This window comes from Lates calcarifer, linkage group LG20, assembly GCF_001640805.2.
Source record: "Lates calcarifer isolate ASB-BC8 linkage group LG20, TLL_Latcal_v3, whole genome shotgun sequence".
NCBI classification, from domain to species: domain Eukaryota; kingdom Metazoa; phylum Chordata; class Actinopteri; family Centropomidae; genus Lates; species Lates calcarifer.
Window position 1 is genome coordinate 15,793,395 of NC_066852.1, and position 24,011 is coordinate 15,817,405.

Below are 24,011 nucleotides of genomic sequence, written 5' to 3' on the forward strand. Positions count from 1 at the left end.
CAGATCTTGTCCTGACATGTCTAGACAACTACTGGACAGCCCCCCCCCCCCCCCCCCAAAAAAAAAACCCCACAATAAATCTGATCACTTTGGTGACTCTCTGACTTTTTCCTGTAGCGCCATCATCAGGTGAAATTTTCAGTTAGTCCAGTTATTTACTTTATACCTAAATACCAGCAAAACTAATAACATTCTCATCAGCCTCAGCTGTACTTTGTGTTTACTGCTAATAAGCGATTGTTAGCATGCTAACACTCTAAACTTAAGATGGTGAATAGAGAAAATATTTTACATCATAGCCTAAACACTGTACCTGTTAGCTGCAGCATGCTACTGATGTCACTGTGAGCATTTAAACATTTAGCTTGCTAGCTAGCTTCAACTTGCAGGAGTGATTTCGCGTCGTGCCGGGCAAATTTGTGCCTACTTGCATCTCTCCTTTAATTTACGGTGAAAATGTTTTCTGATTGATGCATTAAAAAAATTATTAAAAATATTCAATGTAATTCTGAAATGGGGGTTTGTGGGAGGTGGGGGACGGAATATTTTAAGGGTCCAGAATTTGTAGTGACACCCCTGGTGAAAGAGTCCGATTCCGTGCTTCAGTAAATAAGCTATATTTAAAATGTGACTGTGGGAAAGCTTAAATGTGAGAGTTAGCATCGATCTGCTCGGGAAACAGTCAGCGTTTCAGTCCACACCACGTGTTTTCTCGGACAAAGTAAAGGTGTAAAGGGTTAAAGATCACCTCAGCAGCGGATTCAGACTCAGCAGGCTCGCTCCCTGCTCTCAGTGGCTACATCGCTCCGCGGGCAGCGCTGGCTCTCTTCGATATTTCAACTCGCTGTGGATTGTGGGAGTCGAGGACACTGCCCAGGCTTGTTACCGGAGAACCGGAGACATTTTTCCGCTGTGCCCTGTTCTGTAAGTAATCCACCGGGGTTGCGCACCGCAGCGCCGGGTCGAGTTTGGCCGCTCTCGGTCGCCAGAACCGGTCTCCGTTCACCGAACTGAGCCGTTAACGTTGCCATTTCGCGCTTTTCTGACATGAAGGCCGAGAGCGGAGACCGTGCTGCTGGAGCTGACAAACAGGGGAGGGGAGGAGGAGGAGGAGCGGGCAGCTGCCGCCGCTCTGCCGGGGTTATTTCCACCCGAAAGCCCGCTGACCTTAGCGGGGAAATGCCCTCGGGTCGTCCGGACGGCTCGGTTTTAACCGTTAGTTTAGTCGCCCGGGCTGTGGATGGAACGCATTTACCTGTGCGAGACGTCGGCGCGCTGTTGACATGCGGAAATCGTTGTCTTGTCAGTGGCCAGCAGAAATACCCTGTGTAGCGGTTAAACCCACCTACACCTGGCCGGAGTGGAGAAATGCTGCAGATGTTGCAGAGGGAATTATCTGCGTCTGCTGCTCATTAATGTTGTATCTGCCGCGGTTAACGCTGTATTTTTTTATGTGGTGAGATGTTGCGTGTGAAATCCTTGCATTAAAGCCGGTTTAGGAAATAGCTGGCCTATGGTGGGGCTAATTGATTAACAGTAACAGACAGCCAATTGGTATATGCATCTGGTACAATAAAAAAAATATTTACAGTTACAGTCATTTACAAATGTGATGAAATTGTCAATGGTATTTTCTTGTAATTTCAAAGTTTTTTTTAAATATCAGAGTTAACCTCTAAAATCATAGCCATATGCATATTTTAATTTTATAATTCTTGGATACAAGGATGCTAATAGAATATTTTATTAGTACAATATTGGTTACAGACAGCAGTATAGCTCTTATTATAATCCAAGTTTTCCTACTGTTAGTGTGACATTTAGGCTGCTCTTTGGCCTGAGGGTGATCTAAACAAAACCTACAAAAAGCCTAATTTGGATCCTGGGTAATTGCCCACCAACACGCTTAATGAATGCCTGTCATGAGACAAGGCAACATATTGTGTGTCCTCAGTCACCTTGGGCTAGTCAGAAACAAAAACACTTTGTTTGAATTATGTCTGATAAGGCTATTTTTGGGTTTCCATAATACCTCGTGGCTTATTTCTCTCTGGAATTTTATAGCTGTTACCAGAGGCCACAGCCAGTTTTTATTTATGTGTTGATAATATCAGACTATAAAACCAGGAGAAAGGACCCAGTCACAGGAACAGTGATTTACATTGAAAGGTATAAAGCAGGAACACTTTGATTTTCCAGTGAAAGGCTTGCCTTCAGTATTTAGTTAGCCCCAGGTGCACAACAGCACAACCTAATCTAAGCTACAATATGTTTTAAAACACACTGAAGTCTGATGAAGTCAATTTTGAAATTGGCATGCTTATAGATGCATCAGGGGGATAAGGGGATGTAGTTATTAAGGGAATGAAAGCTGAGAATTAATTGCTGGAGGTGTTGAAAGAGTGATTAATATAAATTAAATTCAAATTAATGAATACGTATAACCAAAGGCTGTGTACTGACAGTAATGGTTTTTATAACATATGTAATGAGGGGGTAGAGCTGGGTATACTGTATCAGCTGCATCAGCTTTGGTTTACATCAGTTTTAAAATGTCAACAGGTATCAGACCTTCAAAAATGTTTTTATTGTATTATGTATTATCACCTTATTCAAGATTCACATTTAGTTTGTTGTAAAGCGTAAGTTATTTAGAAAAACTGATTTTGTCCATGTCATGCTGACAAGAAAGTAATCTGTCAGTGTTTTCATTCAGCAAAGGAAGACACTGTAAAAGCACAATGTTAGTATGTTTTCAGTGTTGGTGTTGATGTCAGCCAGTCCCTGTAAGAGGAGCGATCAGTTAGCAGAAGTGTGTTTTTCCCCTTAGTTTAACTGCTTTTTGGGAGACGGTTTGTTTATTTCACTCATTTGTTTTGATGGTCACTTCCTGTGGAGTTTTTCATCAGGGCAAATAGAGGCTTCAGCATTCGAGTTGGGAAAGATGGGAAGGTTTTTTCCTCTGTTCCCTCAGTTTGTGATTTTCACCATTAACATAAATGTGTATTTGCATATTTTGTCAAATTTATCTTTATAAAAAAAAGTATTTTTTCCTCATACTTTGTTGTGACATCTGATAAAGTGTTTGTTTCATCATGTAACTGTAAGAAAGAAAATCTGTAATATTTAGATTAGATAATGGATCATGGTTGATGTATCCTTGCAGAGCCCGACACTGGTAGCAGTCTCAGCACCATGTCCAGCCGAGGAGGAAAGAAAAAATCGACCAAGACGTCCCGGTCCACCAAGGCCGGGGTCATCTTCCCTGTGGGGCGCATGCTGCGTTACATCAAGAGGGGCCTGCCAAAATATCGCATAGGAGTGGGAGCACCCGTCTACCTGGCTGCTGTTCTTGAGTATCTTACTGGTGAGTTTTATTTTTGCACAGGAGAGAGTGGTAAAATATTAAAAATGCATATTGGAGGACAGAGGACAACGTAATGTATGTTTTTAGGCATTTTTGAAACAGCAGAACTCTGAACTGCTTCGCAGTGGCAGTTAGGCTTCTTAAATATTTAATGTGACACAGATATAATATTTACAAACTCTCTATATTCAGTGATGTCTCCTCAGAGTCCAGGCACAAAGTAATGCAACTAAAAAAGTCAACTGCTATAAATTAGCTAACACCAGCTTCAGCAGAGAGTTATGAAATGTATGTGGGTACTGATGAGGAAGCACTTTGAAGCTGTATATCAGTTCAGAAATCACCTAATCTCATTATATTTGCTTAAAATGCGCATTAATACATTTTTAGTTTATACACATGAAAGTCAGCCTGTTATTGTTAGTCAGGTTCATCTAAGCATTCACTAACATCATCCTCTAAGCTCTTCTGTTTATTGATAAACTCTTCTGATGTTTTGTTTTTACCCCTGTAGCTGAAATCCTGGAGTTGGCAGGTAATGCAGCCAGAGACAACAAGAAAGGTCGCGTCACACCACGACACATCCTGCTGGCCATCGCCAATGATGAGGAGTTGAACCAGGTCAGCTGCTGCAGATAACCAGAAAAAAATTTTTTTTAGACCTGTTGCATTTATGTAAAGTTGCTGTTATGGCACATCTATTTGAAGTTACTGTATCTGATCTGCCACGTCAGGGAGAACACTATAGTGGTGTTTTCATTCTGTAGCTCATTTACAAATAATCATGTCCAGTTAATATAATAATCAGCTATTGTCAGATCATACAGCAAATATTTAGACTGATTTCTTATCTTCTAGGCAGTGCAGCACCACTTGATTTCAAGTTGCTTACTTTGTCTTCCTGTTTCAGTTGCTGAAAGGTGTGACCATCGCGGCAGGTGGAGTCCTGCCCAACATCCATCCAGAGCTGCTGGCCAAGAAGAGAGGAGCAAAAGGCAAACTTGAGACACCTGTTTCTCCCGCCCCTGAAAAGAAACCCAAGACGGTCAAGAAAACAGCGGCTAAGAAACTGAGTGGGAAAAAGGGAGGAGGGAAAGCAAAGGTAAGGCTTCATGTGAACAGGCCACCAGCCTGGTGATTGTGATTAACTATGTAATATGTTTGAGGCCAGCTGAGGATGTCAGAAGTGGGCTGTGTCATTATTGGACATCTGTGATTAAGTATTTGTTTGGATGCTAAAGACATATTGATTTTGTAGAAGAGACATTTGTTTATGACTGAAAACATACCAAGTGTCCTGAGCAGGAAAGAGTATTTCTATAGATTCATCATACCAAAACATAACAACATTTTGGCAACTAGAATCACATCAGGTGTCTTACCTCAGTTCTTCAGTACAACCTTACAACATAGACATGTCTAGGAGACCCCTCACAATGAACTTTACACAATCTGTACATATACAGAATAGTAGAGGTTAAATGGTTTAAATATTTGTAGTCAAAATTTTGTCAAAATTTGACATCTTTGACAGAAAAGTAGAAAGTAGAATCACATCCAGAATCAAGAAAATCTACAGTAACTAGGCACAACAAGACTAAATGTCGCAGAACAGCTTTCTGTAGCTGATTCCATCCTCAGCTCTCCACAGAGGGAGGCAAAAAAAGAACAACATTGATAATAGAGAGAAATAAAGTCTCACATGATGTTAACATGTCGTCTGTGTCCTCAACAGAAGCAGGGTGAGGTGAGCAAGGCGGCGTCTGCAGACAGCACCACAGAGGGATCTCCGGCCGACAGCTTCACCGTGCTCTCCACCAAGAGCCTCTTCCTGGGTCAAAAGGTCAGTTTTCTGTCAACCTAAGAAATTTAGTAACTTCAGACAGATCTAGGTTGATTATATAATAAACTACAGTTGAGTGCCAGTTGAATGATTTATATTGAATGAACAGATAGATAACTCATGTCAGGCAAGATAAGTAAGACATACATAGATACATACTGAATGCACATGTTTGATATTAACATTAAAATTGGCGGGCTGAAGGACTAGTTCAGAAGTCAAAGGGAAAAGACACAATTAGTCTTTTTTCAGTAATGTATTATCTTATCTCTGTTTTGGAGAAAATTTGAGTTCTCATTCTTCATATGAAACCCCAAACAAATGGTCTCAGCCTGGATGAATAAAATCAGAGGCACAGGATAAACTGTTCTCCTCAAGAATCTTACAAATAAAAAACAAAACAAAAAAACATATTGATTTCTGCTCAGTCACAGGGCTTCTATCAAAAGTACTCTAACAGACTTATCACTACAGACTGTTAGATCTGATTCTTTGATACATACACGTGTTTTTTATTCAGTCTTTTATCTGTACTTCCCCTTTATGAGTGAACTACATTTAAGAGGTGGAGACAATCAGAGATAATGTGCTAATGTTTTCCCCAGTAGTCATCTGGTCTTTTTCATAGAATGAGATGTGTTTAATGTGAAATTATGTTCAATAAATTTTAATAACTGTCTGTTGAATCTCACACCTGTTAGCTCCCCTCGCTTTTTTCCTTTTTAACCTTTTTATTCAGCTGAAACATGGAAGTAAATTTATCTGGAAGTTCCATTGAAGCCCTGTTAAAGTCTTTTTAAATGTTCACGTTTCAAGATCACAAGATCAGGAAGTGTACAAAAATAGACCGAAAAAACATAAAAGGCAGGGGAACGACACTGTGTGCAAGAGAATGAATGACTCAAGAATGATGCAAGAAATATCACTGGTTTCCTATTCCTAATTGTAAACAGTGATAATAGTGATAGCAGTTGCTGATTTATACTGGTTTTGGCTTCTGTAAACACTCTTTTAGCTAAAGATTGTATTTTTTGTGCTCTGTTTGGGCTAAAACCCAGAGAGAACGACCTCTCGATTTGTTGCCTCTTGCTAAAACGTACGGATAGGGTAGTGTGACATGAGTATTAAACACAATTTTGCATTTAATAGGATAGGACTAGATAGGATACGACTGAGAGACGGCCTCTTCAGGAATGTAATTTGTAGTATAATATAATCTGATGAGTCATATAAACTCTTTATTACACTATTGAATTCAAAAAATTAAATTAAACGCTCTCTGTAGTAAAACTAATGTGGGAAATTTACCTCCTGATCTCAATGTTTCAGCGCAGTGGTGACTTTAATTTCTGCTGATGGCACTGCATGCTTTGGTCTAGCTTGCATATATTGATACTAATATATTATTTAATACTAATTAACCTGACTAAATGCTGTAATGCACACATTTAATTGGCAGTAAATTAGGAACTGATTGACTCTACCCATATAAGACTTGGCTGACATCCTTTCTTACAGATTTTATTTTAAAAGCAGAAGGACGCTCATTCCTTGTCTTTGATTCTTTCAGGAACCTGTAGCAATGACAAAAGTGATTTGGTTTCCTTTCTTGATAATGAATACAGTATGTTAGTGAGGAACAGTGGAAAACATTACACTCTGAAAATAAATTTTTTTAAAAATTAGTCTTTTAATTTTTATCTGAATTGAAATATATCCTTAAGTAATTGATATTGAGCATAAACCTGAATATGCTACCCCTTAGTAGCAGCAGTGTGCTGTCATTACACCCTCTACATTAGTAAAACAGCTCTGTGCTTGATTGTGTAGCTGACCACAGATTACAACAGCTGCTGAAATCAGTAGATGATAATTAATCAAACCAATGCAGTTAACCTCCCACTGATTGAGATAATGAACCCACGAATAGAGAAGAAAGTCTGTGTCTGTTTTATAGACTTAATTATTGTAACTGCGCTTCTCCTGCCTGAGCATTTCCCTTGGCGTTTTATTCAGTTTCAGTCCCACACTTTTCTGTTGTCGCTGCTTCCTCTACCACTGCATTTCTTTGGGATGACCTGAGTCTTAACTATGATGTCTTGAATTGAAATCCTTGTTGGTGAAATATGGTGTTTGTATAACAGATGATTAATGAATCTTAAGCAAGAGGTGCTAACAGGATGTAGCCTGTCCATTTGAAAATCTTAACATTTAAAAGGATACCTTGACATTTTGACTTTGTAGTTTTATAATATGTTCTCTTTGCCAAATCTACAGACAGATGTTGGCAACTGTTTACAGTCCTCCTTCAGCCTTGGTAAAAAAATAAATAGAAAAAATAAAAAGAAATAGAAACAACAGGACAAAAGGAGTGTTTGCAACACATACAGGATGTAGACAAAATCACTTAAACACTCCTCTCTGCACTGTGAACCTGGAAGTTACGTAATAATAACACAGCAGTGGTGGGTAAAATTGGGTATGTCATTTACCAGTATTTGTACCTTCAGCATACTGTAACCACCATACTGGTTTGTTAGATTCATGTTGTGACCTCTTTTTTGATGCCATTTGTCTGAGTTTCACAAATGCAGCTCTAATTATCCAGGCAGTTTCGCTCAATATGTAAAGGAATTTAGCATTTCTTAACCAGGGCACCTCCAGACCTGCTGCCCTCTTTTGGATTCTGTTAGCTGTAGAAAACTTACATATGAAGTGCTTATCCAGAGGTCCGACCACATGCTTTCAGCCAGATCACCTTTTTTTAGCAGGATTGGTGAAAAAAAATGTGTAGAAGTCTTTTTTCCATCAAATGATTGCTCCTGTTCTACTCCTGTATATTATATACTCCACATTAACAACTGACTGGTCTACAGTTAAAGTCCACCTTTATTGTCATTTCCACATATATGCATGACAAGCATGCACAACCACAGTACAACATAAAACTGATATTAAGGACCAGTGCAAAACAATAAATGACCGCAAACAACTAGATAATTGAAGACTAAAAAACTGCAAGCTAAAAATGAACATGTACCAACACCACACAGCAGTAGCAGCTAAAGCTCAGAAACAAGGTCTGGTGTATTTTTACAATACACCTTATACAATAAATTGTACATATGACTACACCCGAATATATTTAGGGTTTTACTCACTGTGTGCCCTTAGATATCTTGGATGCAGTTTTGTACTTCATCAAAAAGTCAAGGTATCCCTTTAAGCTGCAGTGTGAATCTGGTTTTAATGGCATTGCTTCCTCCCCCTTCTTGCTCTCCTTCCCCCTCGGCATGCCTCACCCTCACTCGCTTTATCCCCTGCCTCCCCCCTCCGCAGCTCAACCTTATCCACAGCGAGGTCAGTAACTTGGCTGGCTTTGACGTGGAGGGGGTCATCAACCCCACCAATGCTGAACTTGAACTTAAAGATGATCTAGGTGAGCTCACCCACGCCCACTGCCCTCTCTGGTCCCAGTGGGGGTTTGATATTTAAAAAAATCCTTGAATGTTCAACAACGTCACAACTTCTCCTAAATTAAATCCTGGGGGAATTAGACAATACTCAATAAGGTTTCAGGCTGGTCGGTTAGAGGTCCACCAGATTTTTTCATTCACACTGTTAGCAACTTGGCTGTTCACACTCAGATAGGACAATGGAAAAGATATATATAGAGAGATATAGTGAATGTACAGCTTCACTTCTACTCATTATTTTCAGACTCAGAGACTTTGTGAGACTATGTGTTTATTTTGATTATTAAAAAGCAGTTAAAAGTCAGAAAAAAATCCATAATACAAAAATGAAAGTGAAAATATGATTTGCTTTTTAAGCATTCACAGCACTTTTGCTGTTGTTTTATTGTTTACTTACTTACTTGGAGAGCCTGTGGTACAAAATCTGCAGGTCATTAGTGGTTTTTTGCATTTCTCTCTTCACTTTCTGTTACTGGAGATAGTTTCTGTGCTGAGCTTGCTGCCAGAGGACCTTCTTTACTCTAATCCATGATGATCAGCGTCCTCTTGTGGCATTTAAAAAGAAAAATAATTGGACGCTTGAGAACATGAAATTAAATGGGTGAGAATGGTTTTAAACAAATCTGCTCTATTTTAAAAAGATATTTTGGGGGAAAATGCCTTAGGTTTAATGCAGCTACATGACTTAATATTCAAGTCATATTTTTGTTGCTTTTATACTGAACCTACTGTAAATAAAACAAATTACCGAAAGATTACAGTAAACCCCAGTGAAAGAAAAAAGGAAAGACGGTAGATGTGCTTATTGATGTCCCCTTGTTGGTCAGCTCTGCAGGAGGCAAAATGATTTGTTACTGGCGTTGTTCACAGTGTGAATACATGACATGAAATGAAGAGCAGCAAGACTGATTTTCTCTTGCTGATCAATAGAAAACCCAGTTACTGGGAGAAAGACATGAATATGAATGGAGATATTCAAGGATTTTTTTCAAAGCTCCTCAGAGTGGTGATTCTGCTTGCTCTTCCCATTGTGTAGATGTTTTGAGGCTCATTCCAGGTTGTCGTCCTTTCAGATGGCTGCCAGGCCTTTGTAATGCTCAGTAATCACTTAAATGTCAGGAACATTATTGGACTGAAATACAACCCAAATTTACAGAAGAAAAACTGACATGAACTGCTGGTAGTTGCTCACTGCAGCCTGTCTGTAAGGTTGTTCACCTGGATTGTGGTCTTGAAAAGTAGGAATCAGGACGATACAATTAGTCAGAAAACATAAAAACATTGTTTACTTTCTTAATGTCCTCATTTTAAAACTACAAAAATAACATTTGAATATTTTAAAAGCATTCAGTTTACTGCGTTTTTTGTAGAGTAACTAAATATGCAGTCCTGCTTCCTAATTACATAACGAGACCCACTGAGTCCTCAGTGGCCTCCTTCTTCTTTCCTGTGATGTCCTCAGACAATAAGGCGCGCGCTTACCTTTTGTCTCCTCTCTTCTTCTTTTTCCCTTTCATTCTTTGTTTTCTTACTCTCTGTCCCATCTTGTTGCTCCTGATCACTCACTGTGGTTTTACCACCATGTTGTTTGCCTGTTTGTCGTTGTTGTCGTCTGTAGTTGCAAGTTGTCCAAGCCGACATTTCCATCGTGGAGAGCGACGCTGTCGTTCACCCGACCAACTCCTCCCTCTATACAGGTGGTGAAGTAGGTAAAGGAACTATTGACGCCACCGAGACCATGACTGCCTGTCTGCTCTCGCTCTCTCTGCATTTTTCAGATCGTCTTCATTGCAGTCTGTGGACAAACATAACAGCAGCAGCACAGTTTTTATTCTGCATTTTATTTAGCCAGTGCCATGCTCATAGAAAACCTTTTAACCCACAACCCAATTCCCTGCTGTTTTTACTATAAATGCTTCTCTGTAGTATTTATATGATTTGTTGAAACATTGACCGCAAGAATCATACTGTATTATAGGTGAAAATTAACTTGCAAAGTGTTGAAATGTGCGAGCAGGGACTGTTTTATTTATGCAATGAGGTGCTGTGGGTAAATTACAGTTTCCAAGATTTGAAAGTCGGTTGCCAAAGAGCGTTGCAGCCACATGCTATGTTTTCAGTAAACGTAACACGGGAGGAAAAAAACAAAAAAAACAAATGTAGATATTGTGAAAAGGATCATTTGAATTTGGCAGCTTACCGCATTAAAAAAGGCTTTTGGTTGGCAGCGGACTCTCTTTTCTCAGACGTCTGAAATTCCTGCAGTTCCTGCTCACAACTGGGGTCTGTTTCTCAAAGCAGGATTGATGAAGTTATCTGGACCCCCCGACCCCCAAAATTAGCAACATAGAGTGAAGCAGAGAGAAATTCTGTTTTTAAAAAAAATATAAATAAATAAAAGATTTAACCCTGCTCAACTTTTTCCACTATACAGCATCATCCAGGAAGATGCTGCGTTGGTCAAACATGTGCAAGTGTTCAGTCCTGTTAGACTACTTTGTAATATGAACACCATATTTCTATTATACCTCATAACTTTCATGACTGCTGCTGTGATAACCTTCGGGGGTGGAAAATCCTGTCTGAACTGCTGTGTAGTATTCTTGTTTCTGAGACGTCTTCAGTCTCATGGATCTACTACTTAAACCAGTTTCTACTGAAACCTGAAACAACATACCCTTACCAACACAGCTATTTGCATTGTTTTAATAGAGGGCTGTTTTTCGTCTGATCACCCAGTAACTCAGTAATACTGCTTCGTGAGAATGGCCCCTGCACATTAGCTATTACACAGATCTTATACAACTTTCCCAAAAATATTAAAGGACCAGTGTGGAAGATTTAGTGGCATCTAGTGGCGAGGTTGCAGATTGCAACCAACTGAATACCCTTTCCCTTTCCCCTCCCTTTCCAAGTGTGTAGGAGAACGTACGGCGACCTTGAGGTAATGTAAAAACACACAACGCCCTCTCTAGAGCCAGTGTTTGGTTTGTCTGTTCTGGGCTACTGTAGAAAGATGGCGTGCTCTGTGGAAGAGAACCTGCTCCCTATGTAGATATGAAGGGCTCATTTTAAGCTAATGAAAACACAATTATTCTTAGTCTCAGGTGACTCTACACATAATATATTCCATTTCTGCCAATAAATCCCCCTAAATCCTGCACACTGGTCCTTTAACCACACTGCAGTAAATGTTCACTGTACTGTGCAACTTTCAAAGCTTAGCAAGTTAATTTTCACATCAACATCACACAGGTGTGAGCTATATGTACAGGCAGCCTGCAAAATGTCTAAAAGAAGGGATATAGCTCTTTAAAGTGGGTGGCCCATACGTTGCTGTAGTGCTCTACCCACTGATGCACAGGTGCTTCACCCTAACAGTCACTGCTCCTAAAGAAAAAGCGTACAGTGCTTCAGTACAGTATGTTACTCTTAATAGTCATCAATAGCCAAGTGCTATTAGTCATATTGAAGAGTCAGTGTAAACAGAAATATGATTCTCACAGAGCGGCTGTTGAGTGCATCTTGTAATACATACCTGTTCACAATAGTGTATTTCTAAAACGGAGCTGCTGCTTGTTTCTTTTCCCACTCGACTGTAATGGACAGTCTGGGACTCCTTCATTTCCTGTAACCTCTGTCCCCTTGACTGTGCTGTCAGTCCAACTGGTTAGAAAGAAACTCCACCACATTATTGAATGAGACATTAATTTCCTGACTCCCTCAAATTAAAACAGTTGAGGGATGATCACTAGTCATTCAAATTAATGAGTGAATGAATGTTTTAACTATTATACTATTAACCACTAATGACCATACAACAGGCTGTTAAACTACAAAGACCATTATTCTTTATCTGCTCGCTTGTATCGGCCGCTAAATAATTCTAAGAGCTTTTTTCACTAACTTTTCTTTAAAAGGCTGACATTAACTTTATTGTGTTTTTCTCTCCTGCTTGTTTTTAATGACATTTGCAGCCAAAATATTCATTTCTCTGGCTCTGGTGGACTTGAATCACCTTTCTCCTCCTTGGTTTCCTTTGTGGCTTCTCTCTTTAGCTCTGAGTGAAGCTGAAATAGTGTGACTGATTTGGACTGACTTAAACCAAATTAAGTAAGATAGAAACGATTGAATTTGCTCTCCCAGAGGTCTCATAACTTCTTGAGTCGAACTTACATTGCTTCCTAGACTGTTGTACTTGAAATGTGTGTGCAAACAAGGTAAACAGAGCTTTTGCATTTTCATCACTAAACATGCTGCTAGTCTTTTTTCTTTTTACAACAAACTCCTCACTCTCTAATTTGAGAGAGAAAGAAAATACCCTCAGTCCACTGCAATATAAGCCAGTATGTGAGGACAGAGGGAAGTAATTAGGGACCGGGGCTTTAATACATTAGTTTAACTGACTCAGAATGAGTCATTTGGAAAAAAGCTTATTTTGTGAGACTTTTCCTCTCAAGTCTCACAAATAAAGTAACAGAGACTCAGTGTGTTGCATGTGAGGTGTGAGTTCAGTGTCTCAGAGAGAGGCCAGGTGAAATGATTGACAGCATTGTTGTCTGCCAGCCTACCTGTCTGTCCGTCTGTTTGTCTCCATATTTGCCTGCTTGCCTGTCTATTTGCATGACATCACCTCCCCTCTTTCCTGCTGTCCATTTGTCTGTCTATCAGCATTTCAGTGAGGATGTACTCACCTCAGTCCTCTCTCCACTTACAGGCTCTGCTCTGGAAAAAAAGGGAGGGAAGGAGTTCACTGAAGCGCTGCAGGAGCTGAAGAAGAAAAACGGCCCTCTGGAGGTGGCTGGTGGTAGGTGCATCAATCCCTGCGGCTTACTGTGTGGATAGCAAAGACTTTTTTCATATTTTTTCATCTTTCCCATCTACTCATTACTGTCTTGATTTATTGATTAATTGTTTTGTTTATAAAATGTCAGAAAGTATTGAAAATGCCTGTCAAAAGTTCCCACAGCCCTAGGTCTATTTCTGTTTCAGCACTGTTTTATTCGGCCAAAAGTCCAAAACCCAAAGATATTCATTTTACGGTCAAATACAACAAAGGAAAACTTCAGTTCACAGCGTTTGAGAAGCTGAAACCAGGAAGTATCTGGCATTTTTGCTTGGAAAATTACTAAAATGAATTGTTGTAGGTCTAGTGACCTTGATTTAGACGTTATAAAATTTAAGCATGCCTCTGTATTTTGCCAGCCCAAAATACAGAGGTAAATGTTATTGGTTATGCAGTTATGTCTGCATAACCAATAAACAGGTAAATGTTATGGAGGGGAGCTGGTCCAACAGGTAAATGTTATTGGTTATGCAGTTATGTCTTTGGCAAATGCAACAATAGGCTTGATCTCAACAAATTACTCTGGCAATTAATCTCTCGATAATGTGTGTAAGTCCTATTTTACACCACAAGGAGCAAAATTTCAATCATCTCTTCTGTTATTGTTCTGTTTTCCATTCATGCTGACACTGACGTTTCATGACTTTGTTCCAATGTCACCACTGAAAGGGTTGGAAAGTGCATATTGATCCACTCAGGCACCACCCAGCTCCAATGACAGTGACGTCAGTGTGTCCTGTAAATCTCTCTTCTCACACACACTCACACCACCAAGCTGCACAGGGCTGGGGCCTCTTGGCCTCTGCTTCCACAAGCAGCAAATGATGTCAAGGCACTGTAGCAATGATCAGCCCTTTGGACATGAACACACACATTTCACACACTTTGTGATTAATTCATTCTTCTCTTAAGGGCTAAATGTTGCCAGAGCTTGCTCTGTCATTGAACCTATGCAGGGCTAAGGACAAATTAAACTACAACAGTCAATGCTTGGAAATTTTTGACAGGAAAATGTTGAAAGACATTTAGTGCTGGCACGTAATGTCTATTCTTGGCGACTTAAGTCTAAAACTACAGACATCAGTCTTCAGAGAGCCATATTGTTTGAGCCCTTACAGATTATTTTATCTTTCAGCCCATTTATCTCCACTTCTTCTTTTTGTCTCTCTCTTACTCTTTCTCCATCTGTCTCTCTCATTATTCATCACTCACACTCACTTTTTCAAACGCTCCCCACCTTCATCACCGCCCTCTCTCACATTCAGCCAAGTTAGCTCAGCATCCTAATCCCAGTCTCAGTGTGGAGCTCATAAATAGATTACCAGGTGACTGAACACCAAGCCAGCAGAGCCTGTCAGAGATTCTGGGGATCTGGATCAGCCAAACGGTCACCCTGACCAGAACAGCTGTCAAAAAAAGTTCTTCAGGATGTAAAATATTTTTTAAGCATTTGTTCATCTGGATTTTGTGAACAGCCAGGCACCAGAGTTAGTATTCCAAAAAAAGGTACATCTTAAGTTTGACTTTAGTTTTTAATGCATGGCTCAATCATAAGAGTGATCTACTACATTTATAGTACATTTAAACATATGATAAACTTTCCAAAGCATGGCAGCTAAGATAATGTTAATTTTTAGACAGAACAAATGAAAATATTGGCAGTGATTCATTTGTTTAAGTGTAGTCACATCAGATATTGTCCAAACAAAATCAACTCCTTGTAAAGACAGAGCTGCAAAAATTTGTAAATTAATTCTGGTACATACACCTGGTGTATTTCCAATAAATGTGGCTATTGTAGCTCCATTAGCCCTGATAACTTTGCATTCGCCACCTCCGTTGTAGAGATATGGGGGAATGAGTACTGGTGCATTTTGGTGGTTAAAGGACAGGGTCACGTTTCTGTAGTTTTTTTTAATAAGAGGCACCTCTTCCATCCAGAGTGCAAGAATATATCACGGCCATTGGCCTAATCCTTTTACAGCTTTTTATATGAATCATTTCAAACACTTGAGTCTGTAATTAAACACAGAGTGATTGAGAAACTAATATTCACCAATTATTTTCATCAGTTAATCACTGAAGCCAGTTTTAAAGCAAAAATACAGATTGATCCCCACCTCCAGGATTCGTTTTCAATTTTGGACTGTTGGTTGAACAGCACACGCAATTTATTAATATTATCTTAGGCTTCTGGAAACTGTGACATTTTCACTGTTTTCTGGCATTTTATAGTTTAAACGATTAGTCTGTAAAAAATATTTAGCAAATTAATTAATAATGAAAATAATTGTTGGTTGTGAAATCAGTTGAGGTGGAAGTTTGATGACGGATTGACTACTTGCAGGTTGGATACAAAGATGAAAGCTCTGTTGGTGTTCTCGTTAAGCAGCGCATGGTTATATAACAATGAATGATGTGAAGCTCATACATTACAACTGCTTCTTTCACTTTAGACTCTTTGATCCCTCAAAGGTCAGCACTGTCGATATGGTTTGGAATTGATCAGTGGTGCAGAATAGCCAAAGTTAAGTTTGACATGAAAGCTCAGTGCAGATTTACTCTGCAGTGAAGAGGCTTGGATGAGTTTTTGCTCAGATGAACAGAAATTTACAGCAACAGCCCAAAACATTTTCTATGCAGAAATGTTCTTCTTGCAACTGTTTTTCTGATTGAACAGAACAGAATCACAGTTCACCCTAAAGTCAGCGTTTACATTTGTTCTGGTTAAAGCATTAACCAATATTCTTTATTTTTCTTACTGACAGTAAATTTTAAGAATTGACTGTGTAATTGGTTCCCAATCAGTTACTTGTATTTCAGGGGGTACATGGAAAGACTGTGGCATAGCTTAGCTAACATAATAAACATAATAACATAATAAACACAGATATGATTACAAGTGAGTTTGTTGATCTTTATCACATCTATTGTGACAACAGCCAATTAACTATTAGTTATGATAAGCTGATTGAACTATTTCCCACCAGCCTGAGTCAGCTCAAACACCCTAACACCACACGCTGTAAAATAATATGGGAAAAAATTTTTTTTCCAGGTTTTGCAGGAATGTGAATTTGCAAGTCACTTCGAAGCTGCTTTTAAAAAGGGGGAAAAAGCCTGAACATTGATCATTTAGGATCATTCTGCCTTATATGGATTCACATAAGCAGTCATTATAGCCACAGTGTTTTCTCTGTAGTAAAACGTTCTTCAATAGTTCCATGAAAGTTGTGATGAAGGGGTACTTGAGGAAGTAATTAGAGACGGAATAATACATTGATGCTTTTGGCTCTTTGTCTTACTGTCTAGAAAATAACATTTCCTGGCCTTTTGTGGGAAAAATAGTGTTGAAGTAACATGAGAAGTAACACAATTAATATTTTTCGCAGCAAAATTCTTCAACAGTCTTTTTGTTCTGTCATTTTTTGGATTGAATAAAAGAAGTTGGTTGTTGGCACGAGCTGCTGTAGCTTCAAGACATAATTGACAAAAAAAAAGAGCATCACAGAAGCTCAAACCACATCGACAGAAATGTTTTAGTAATGTCCGCATACTTTGATTGACAGGTGATCTCCAGATGTGCAGTGCACGAGCACCACCACATACTGTTCCACCTACCCAAACCATAAAACAAGTTGAACTTTGCAAGTGGTCATAAAACCTGTAATCATCATCATCCACAGACTTTTACCTCACACATGCAGTGTGTGACTGGCTCTCATCCTGCTGTGTGAAGTCTCTCCATCCTCTCTGCGTGCCATCTGGAAATCAGCTCGTCCTCCGCTTTGACTCCAGTCCAGTCTCACGTTCACTGTGGGCTAATAAACTCTGACTGGAGACTTTCTCACTTTGCAGCGTCAGGGGGCTTTGGCTGAATTACACTGTCTACAGCTGCTGGTTTGATGGAAGACTACACTAAATGTTTCAGCTCCAGAGAACAGACTCCTCTCTTGTCTTCTTTTCGTTTGTCTTATCTGTTCTTCTTCTCTTGCCTGTTCATGCTCTTCTACCTTTCTTTTCTCCTCTCCAGTTGTCTGGAGAAGCGATTTCACCAGCCCACCTCACTGTAAAACCCTGGTCAAACCATTTTAAGCTCTTGGAGATTTGCTTCATACATTTTCCACAAAGCAAAGTGTTCTTTTAGCATCTAAGGGCTCCAAACTCAACTTTTGGGTTTTCGCTTCTGACAAACCTTGTTATTGAAGCTGATTTTGACAGTAGATGAAAGATGTGACATGCGGAAATCCAGCAGCATGCCAGAGGTGAACAAGTTCATTTTCTGTCTGACTAAAGGCTGAACAATTAATTGAAATATTATTGAAATCGCAGTATGGCCAAGTGCAATATCCAAATCACAGGAGCTGCAGTTTTTTGTAAAATGTGTCACAACATACCATTATGAATGAAGTGTTTTGGTGTTAAAGAGATGGCCCAGCCTACAAATCATTCTCCAGATGTAAGGGAGCATGCTTGTTTGGTACAGACCCCAGGAAAAAATCATGAATGATATCGCAATGGCAGTATCTGTTAAAATAATTGCAATATAATTTTCAGCTGCTCCGTCCAAGACTAAACAAACAAAATTAGCACAGATTTAGCAAAATATGATGTAGCACAGTAACAAGTTAAATTTGGACCAAAAGTGATTTCACCAACAAAGGTTTTCAGTATTGTACAAGCCATCGTGTTAATATTTATTCAGTAGTGTGAAGTGAGTTGTTTTTAGTGTATTTAAAATATTATTGCTTACAGACAGTGGCACTTTGATTCTCGTGTGTTGCTTTTTTCTCTTTTTTTTTTTTTTTCCAAACTAAAAATGCCAAACATTCACTAGTTCTTAATCAGGAAGATTTGTTGCTTTTCTCTGCTTTTTATCTTTGCAAAGTGGATATCTTTTGATTTTTGAACCTTTGGTATGTTATAAAAAAAGAAGCAATTTTAAGATGCCACTTTGGATTCTGGGAAATAGTGATATGACATTTAATAATGTTGGTTGATCCAAAAAATATTCAAGACATTAATTTGGAATGAAAATAATAAGTCATTACAGCCCAAACTTGATTAATCACAGATCATGAAAGTATTCTTATTATCATAGGAATGTGCAAACATGGAACATATTTCCTTTACACTTAGTGTTGCTGTAATACAAGTGGCAATACTAGTACTCACATTTCCTTCTGACTCCCACTCTTCCTCTGCATTGTCTCCATTTTCCTTCCTCTCCTCTTCCCTTCTCACTTTACTAACCACTCTTCATCTTCTCTTCTCTCCATCCCTCAGCTGTATTGACTGCCGGCTTTGGTCTGCCTGCTAAGTACGTCATCCACTGTAACAGTCCAGGCTGGGGCTCCGACAAGTGCGAGGAGATGCTGGACAAGACGGTGAAGAACTGCCTGGCTCTGGCCGACGAGAAGAAACTCAAGTCTGTGGCCTTCCCCTCCATTGGCAGTGGAAGGTAGGAAAACAAACACATACACACAGAAAACAAACACACTTGATATACGATGAACCACGTAGTTGTTTTGTATTTTTGTCTTCATTAGTACTGATTAAAACTGAGTTTTGTAGCCTGTACAAAACGTAATGTTATGTTGACCTAACTGACAGTATGCAGTGTTTCTTCATTAACAACCAGCCTGCTAGACATCCTGCAGATCACCAGTGTAGACCATAATTATCCACTTGAGAGCATTTTCACTCTGGCTTTTTAGTCTAAAACTGGAAGTGATTTGCTAAAAAAAAAGTGTAGTAATACTGACTTGTCATCATAACGTAATTACTGGAATTCCTGCTTCACCAGCAACAAAATGTTGTTCTCGTTTGTCTCCACCCGCCTGTACATCATTCTCCATTTTCTCTGCGTAAGGCAAAACAGGAGTTGCCATGGCTTCCTGGCAACACTGGTAAACACCTGCGCTTTGATCAGGAAAGATTTACACAAATGTGCCAATGTATTGGAACAGCAGCAAGAGAGTGTGAAAGCAGCACATGCAGGTTAGAGCAGTGGTTCCCAATCTTTTTGGCTTATGACTCTTGAAACAAAGGAAAGTCTACTCGTAAACATTCACCACTGGTTTAGTAAGAGTTCGCTGAATAGTTTTAGAGGCCTGGGAAGTTAAAACCTTTAATGACTGGTGCCCAGGTGATTTCTCCTGATGACTTTGGTGAACTTCCTGGCTTTTCCTCTAGCACCACCATGAGGTTGTCATTTATGGTTTTAAGTGATATAATTAGACTGCTACTGAATGGATTGCCATGAAGGTTTGTACAGACACTCATGTAACCCTCAGGATGAATTGTAATAAAGTTGGTGATCCTGACTTTTAATCTAGCACCATCATCAGGTCAAAATTCCTTTTTGCCCAGGACTTTGGTTTATGACCAAATGCCTGCAGAACGAACAACTTCCCGATCAGCCTCAGAAGTACCCTGTGTTAGCATGCTAACACGCTAAACTAAGATGGTGAACATGGTATACATTACACTTGTTAAACATGCCGATGCTAAGTATTTAGCTCAAAGCATTGTTACTAGGTACAGGCTTAAAGGACCACTAGCATTGTTGTGAACTCTTAGGACATCAGTTTAAATAAGTTCTGAAAAATGATACATTTTATATTTGGTGTACCTAATATTTGAGCCTGGGCTGACAGGGTTAAAGAAGAAGAAATCTGTTCAGGGTTCTCTTGAGTATTCACATTTGACCATTAGAGTGTCTGAACCCTGATGCGTCATATCTAATCCTAAACCTAACTGGTCCTCCAAATTCAAACTGTGTATAATACTGTCCAGTAAATAACTATGTTTGTTTGTGTGCTGACCTCCAACATAACAGAAGTCATGTTCAAGTTGATGAAAAGTGACAAGTCCGGTCAGCGTTAAACCGCATTTCACTAAGTGTGTGTGTACTTTTCTGTCAGGAATGGTTTCCCGAAGCAGACGGCAGCCCAGCTGATCCTTAAGGCCATATCCAGCTACTTTGTGGCCACCATGTCTTCCACCATCAAGACCGTCTACTTTGTGCTGTTTGACAGCGAGAGCATTGGGATCTATGTGCAGGAAATGGCCAAGCTGGAAACGAGCTAAAAGAGTTTGGAGTACTCTCCTCCTCGTCCCCCGCCCCCACCCCCCACCCTGTTTTTTTCCTGCAAGGAAATAGGAAGGTGTTTACTAGTGATTTGTCAAATATGAAGAGAAGAAGAAAAAGAAGAATCTTTCTAAAGGCCGGGAACTTGTTTTTGCATTATGTTTGTATTTTTCCTATATTGTTTTTAATTTCTTATTTACTTGTCACCTCTGGCATTTAAATGTAAAAGTGCACTGTTCATTCTACAGTCTTTTAATACAAACAGTGACACACAAAACAGATTCAATGAGTGAGAGGACTCACTTTAAGATTTAATTTTCATTATTTAAAAAAAAAAAAAAGATGTTATGAGAGATAGCTACACCTCAATTACAAGACTTCCAGAGAAGTCCGATGAATACGGGTTAATGCATGTAATGGCAGTAAAGATAATAAAGACAGCTATTCTCTTTCTTTTGAGCTCAAAAACACAAGACACGTAATTATGTGTATTTTTTGGTATCAATTCTGCGTTTTGGAACATCTCTGTTGTTAATAGTACTGTATACTGAAAAGGTAACGCATAAAGAAAAGTTCAGTTTGCTCTATTTTGGTCTTCAGGAGACTAATATAACAGAAATATGGAATGAGTTTTTGTGTTGTGTGTTGCATATTCCTCTTTTTGCCTATATTTACACAGGCAAAAAATGTTTTCTTAGTGTGCTGCAGAAGCCTGGAATTTCCATTAGAAAAAGGTGAATTGGGTTAAAAAAAAAAGTTGTAAATACACCTATGTTATATACTCTTGGTGCTAGTGCCATGAGTTTATACTGTAAACAGAACACCTGATCGTTGTCATTTACAGTACAAATAAATTAGTTTATGACATAAACTGCTAAAACTGGAGATTAGAGGTTTTTTTGCAGGACACTTATTGGTTTATATTGTGTGTTCCTATCCGTGTTTATATAGATGGAGTATTTGTGCAATGTTATAGCAAATTATTGGACTGTAACATAGATTTTTATTTTCTATTTTAATTTCCACACTGATTCTACAAGGCACGGGGGACTTGAAAGAAAAAAAATTGTAAGAGATATGGGGGTTTTTGTGTGTGTTTTGTCTTTGTTAAGCCATAAAACATTTTTGATGGCGGTAGAGGCTCTCTGTTGGTTGGTTTTGGTTTCGCTCTTTTTCATTCAGCTGCCACTAGATGGCACCCTGTAATCAAGAATTGGATTTTTCATCTCAGCCATTTTCTGTGCAGCAGCAGGGCCTCTTCACACAGATGCTGGTTGATTTGAGTTGGATTTGAATTGAGATTGATGGACGAATACGAGGAACCCAACTGCTTTGCTGCATTTGGACTTTTCAACAGTCTAACTTTCTTATGAAAAAAAATATGTAAAATGCTTTCTAAGGAATTGCTACAATTGATGATTCTACAAAAGGTCTGTACACACTCCGGTAATAAAATACCTTTAAAAACATGATTTTGTTCCTCTTGAAATTATGAGATCATTTTGTGTTTCATGCAGACCTTCAGGATGCTGCCAGGAACTGTGAGCCTCATAAAATTAAAAAGAGGCGTGTATGAGTGTGAGGTTTAATTGTAAGAATTGTAAGGAAACTTCATTGTCCCCCCAGGAAACAAAGTGTGTGTGCGTGTGTGTGTCTTAAATGTAATAATAAATCCATCTCCACTGTATTAAAGTGAGCATAATTTGAAGTGTTGCAGAACAAATGGCAGAGGGATGACATGCTACATTTATTTGATTTGACTGAAAGCCACAGTCAAAGCCTCAGGATCCCCAGCTCAGCCTCCAGCTCTACAAGCATGTGTGTGTCTGTGTATTTTAAAGGACCAAATGGACTCACGATGAGAAAAAACACATTTTCAGTGCGAGGACTTTCGGATGAGCTGTTCAATTTTAGGGTCACAGAGATTGAGGCTTGGTCAAAGTTGAGAATTGCTCAAAAGTTGTTAATGTACCTTTAAAACTATTGTCTGGGTCGACTATGCCCTTGTTGCTCAACTATAACTTCCCCATAGATGACATTTCTAATCTTCATCTATTTTGCATACAACCTCCCACACAGATGGAGCTGAACACAAGGAAGCAAACTCCAGACGTCTCATAATTCGACAACAACAAGACCTCAGGTAATAATAAAAATGTGGAGAACAAGATTACATGCCTTGTGGAATTCAACAAGTATTAATTCTCCTTTTTAGCTCTATTTTAGTCTCTACCAACTCCTCTCAGGCTGCTACATTTTCCACTATGTCACTGTCTTTGTCATTTGTTGCTGGGCAGGTAGCACACACACAGTGGACTTATCAGAGCTCTTTAGCTGAAAACAGCTGCCTGCTGTGACTGAAATCAACAAGCAGTGAAAGTGATGAGTTAAATTAATCAAAACAGTAAAATTGCAGACCATAAAATCAAAACAATGAGTTAAAAGATGCTGTTGAGCTCTGTAGAGCTGAAGGGAGCTGCAGACAAGGGTGATAATTCTCCCTGGGTTCACCACTACAAGCAGCCCTTTCCACAGACAAGTGGCCATTGTTAGTAGAACAACGGTGAAAAATATTCCTATAAATTGGCTGAGACAGATCAGCACAATAACATGCTAATTATTTTTTGGATGCAGATCAGAAAACTTCTACTAAACATGCATAAACTGCATCAGACATGTGGCAGGACCCTTTTTGAAAGCATTTTGTTGCTGTTCTTTGGCCATGGATGCAGACTGATGGGTATTAGCCTTCAAAGGCCCAATCCATATTTTTTGGACCATATAGTACATTGAGTGTTATCAATGTGAGTGAAGAATTTAAAATACTGATCAAAAATAAAAACTGGGCCTGTTTTACTGCTGAGTTTACAAATATGTCTACATTAAGTTATACCTTAATACTGTACATGAGACATTGTTGTTGTCTAGGCTGTATCAGCTGTTGAATCTAAACATTGGGCCCATTTCTTCACATTTAGATCAGACTTGGGTCATTAATTAAAGTTGTTGGAGGATTATTATTCCACTTCATTTTAAGCCTTACTTTTGTAGTTTTGGCCCTTAAAGTATTCCTCTTGGTTATAACAACTCTGAAACCACCAAAGTTGTTTATGGAGACGAAAGAACATGGTGACATCTCTGCAACACAGTCAAATGATCTACAGATAAACTGACAATGTATCTAAGCCACTTTTTCTGGAGGTAAAACTGAAAGCGACCACACCTGAGATGTTGGTAATAATCAAAACTGTGAGTCCAGCAGGTTGTACTTTGGCTGAATCAGACTTCCGGGAAATAGTCATAAAGAGTAGACAAGTTCACACACTTTTGACCTTTTCTCCTTTAAACCCCATAATTCTCTTTCTAACTTTTTGCAACTTCATCCC

General features: G+C 39.1%; 2 protein-coding genes across 5 annotated transcripts in view; one reads left to right on the forward strand and one right to left on the reverse strand.

Moving 5' to 3' along the window:
• Positions 1–24,011, reverse strand: part of faxdc2 (fatty acid hydroxylase domain containing 2) — a 103,193-nt gene that overhangs the window by 15,594 nt on the left and 63,588 nt on the right. The gene's annotated exons all lie outside the window — the stretch shown is intronic.
• Positions 584–22,094, forward strand: LOC108893379 (core histone macro-H2A.1). 4 transcript variants are annotated; one of them, XM_018691360.2, is made up of 9 exons: positions 588–924; positions 3,167–3,367; positions 3,882–3,988; positions 4,278–4,469; positions 5,103–5,210; positions 8,550–8,649; positions 13,404–13,493; positions 18,819–18,993; positions 20,459–22,094. In XM_018691360.2, the coding sequence occupies exons 2-9, from the start codon at positions 3,196–3,198 to the stop codon at positions 20,622–20,624; spliced, it is 1,110 nt and encodes a 369-aa protein (XP_018546876.1). In that variant the 5' UTR covers positions 588–924; positions 3,167–3,195; the 3' UTR covers positions 20,625–22,094. The 4 variants fall into 4 exon arrangements, with proteins under 4 accessions (XP_050934659.1, XP_050934660.1, XP_018546876.1 ...); XM_018691362.2 differs by lacking the exon at positions 8,550–8,649 and adding an exon at positions 10,305–10,395 and having other exon boundaries at positions 592–924; XM_051078702.1 differs by lacking the exons at positions 8,550–8,649; positions 20,459–22,094 and adding an exon at positions 10,305–10,391 and having other exon boundaries at positions 584–924; positions 18,819–18,968.

What these genes read in the sequence shown, in the direction of transcription:
- LOC108893379 (XM_018691360.2), top strand. Translation starts at nt 3,196, where the DNA reads ATGTCCAGCCGAGGAGGAAAGAAAAAATCGACCAAGACGTCCCGGTCC. An exon ending in CCCTCTGGAGGTGGCTGGTG is followed by an intron (nt 13,494 to 18,818) that starts GTAGGTGCATCA and finishes TCCATCCCTCAG; the next exon opens with CTGTATTGACTGCCGGCTTT. An exon ending in CCCTCCATTGGCAGTGGAAG is followed by an intron (nt 18,994 to 20,458) that starts GTAGGAAAACAA and finishes CTTTTCTGTCAG; the next exon opens with GAATGGTTTCCCGAAGCAGA.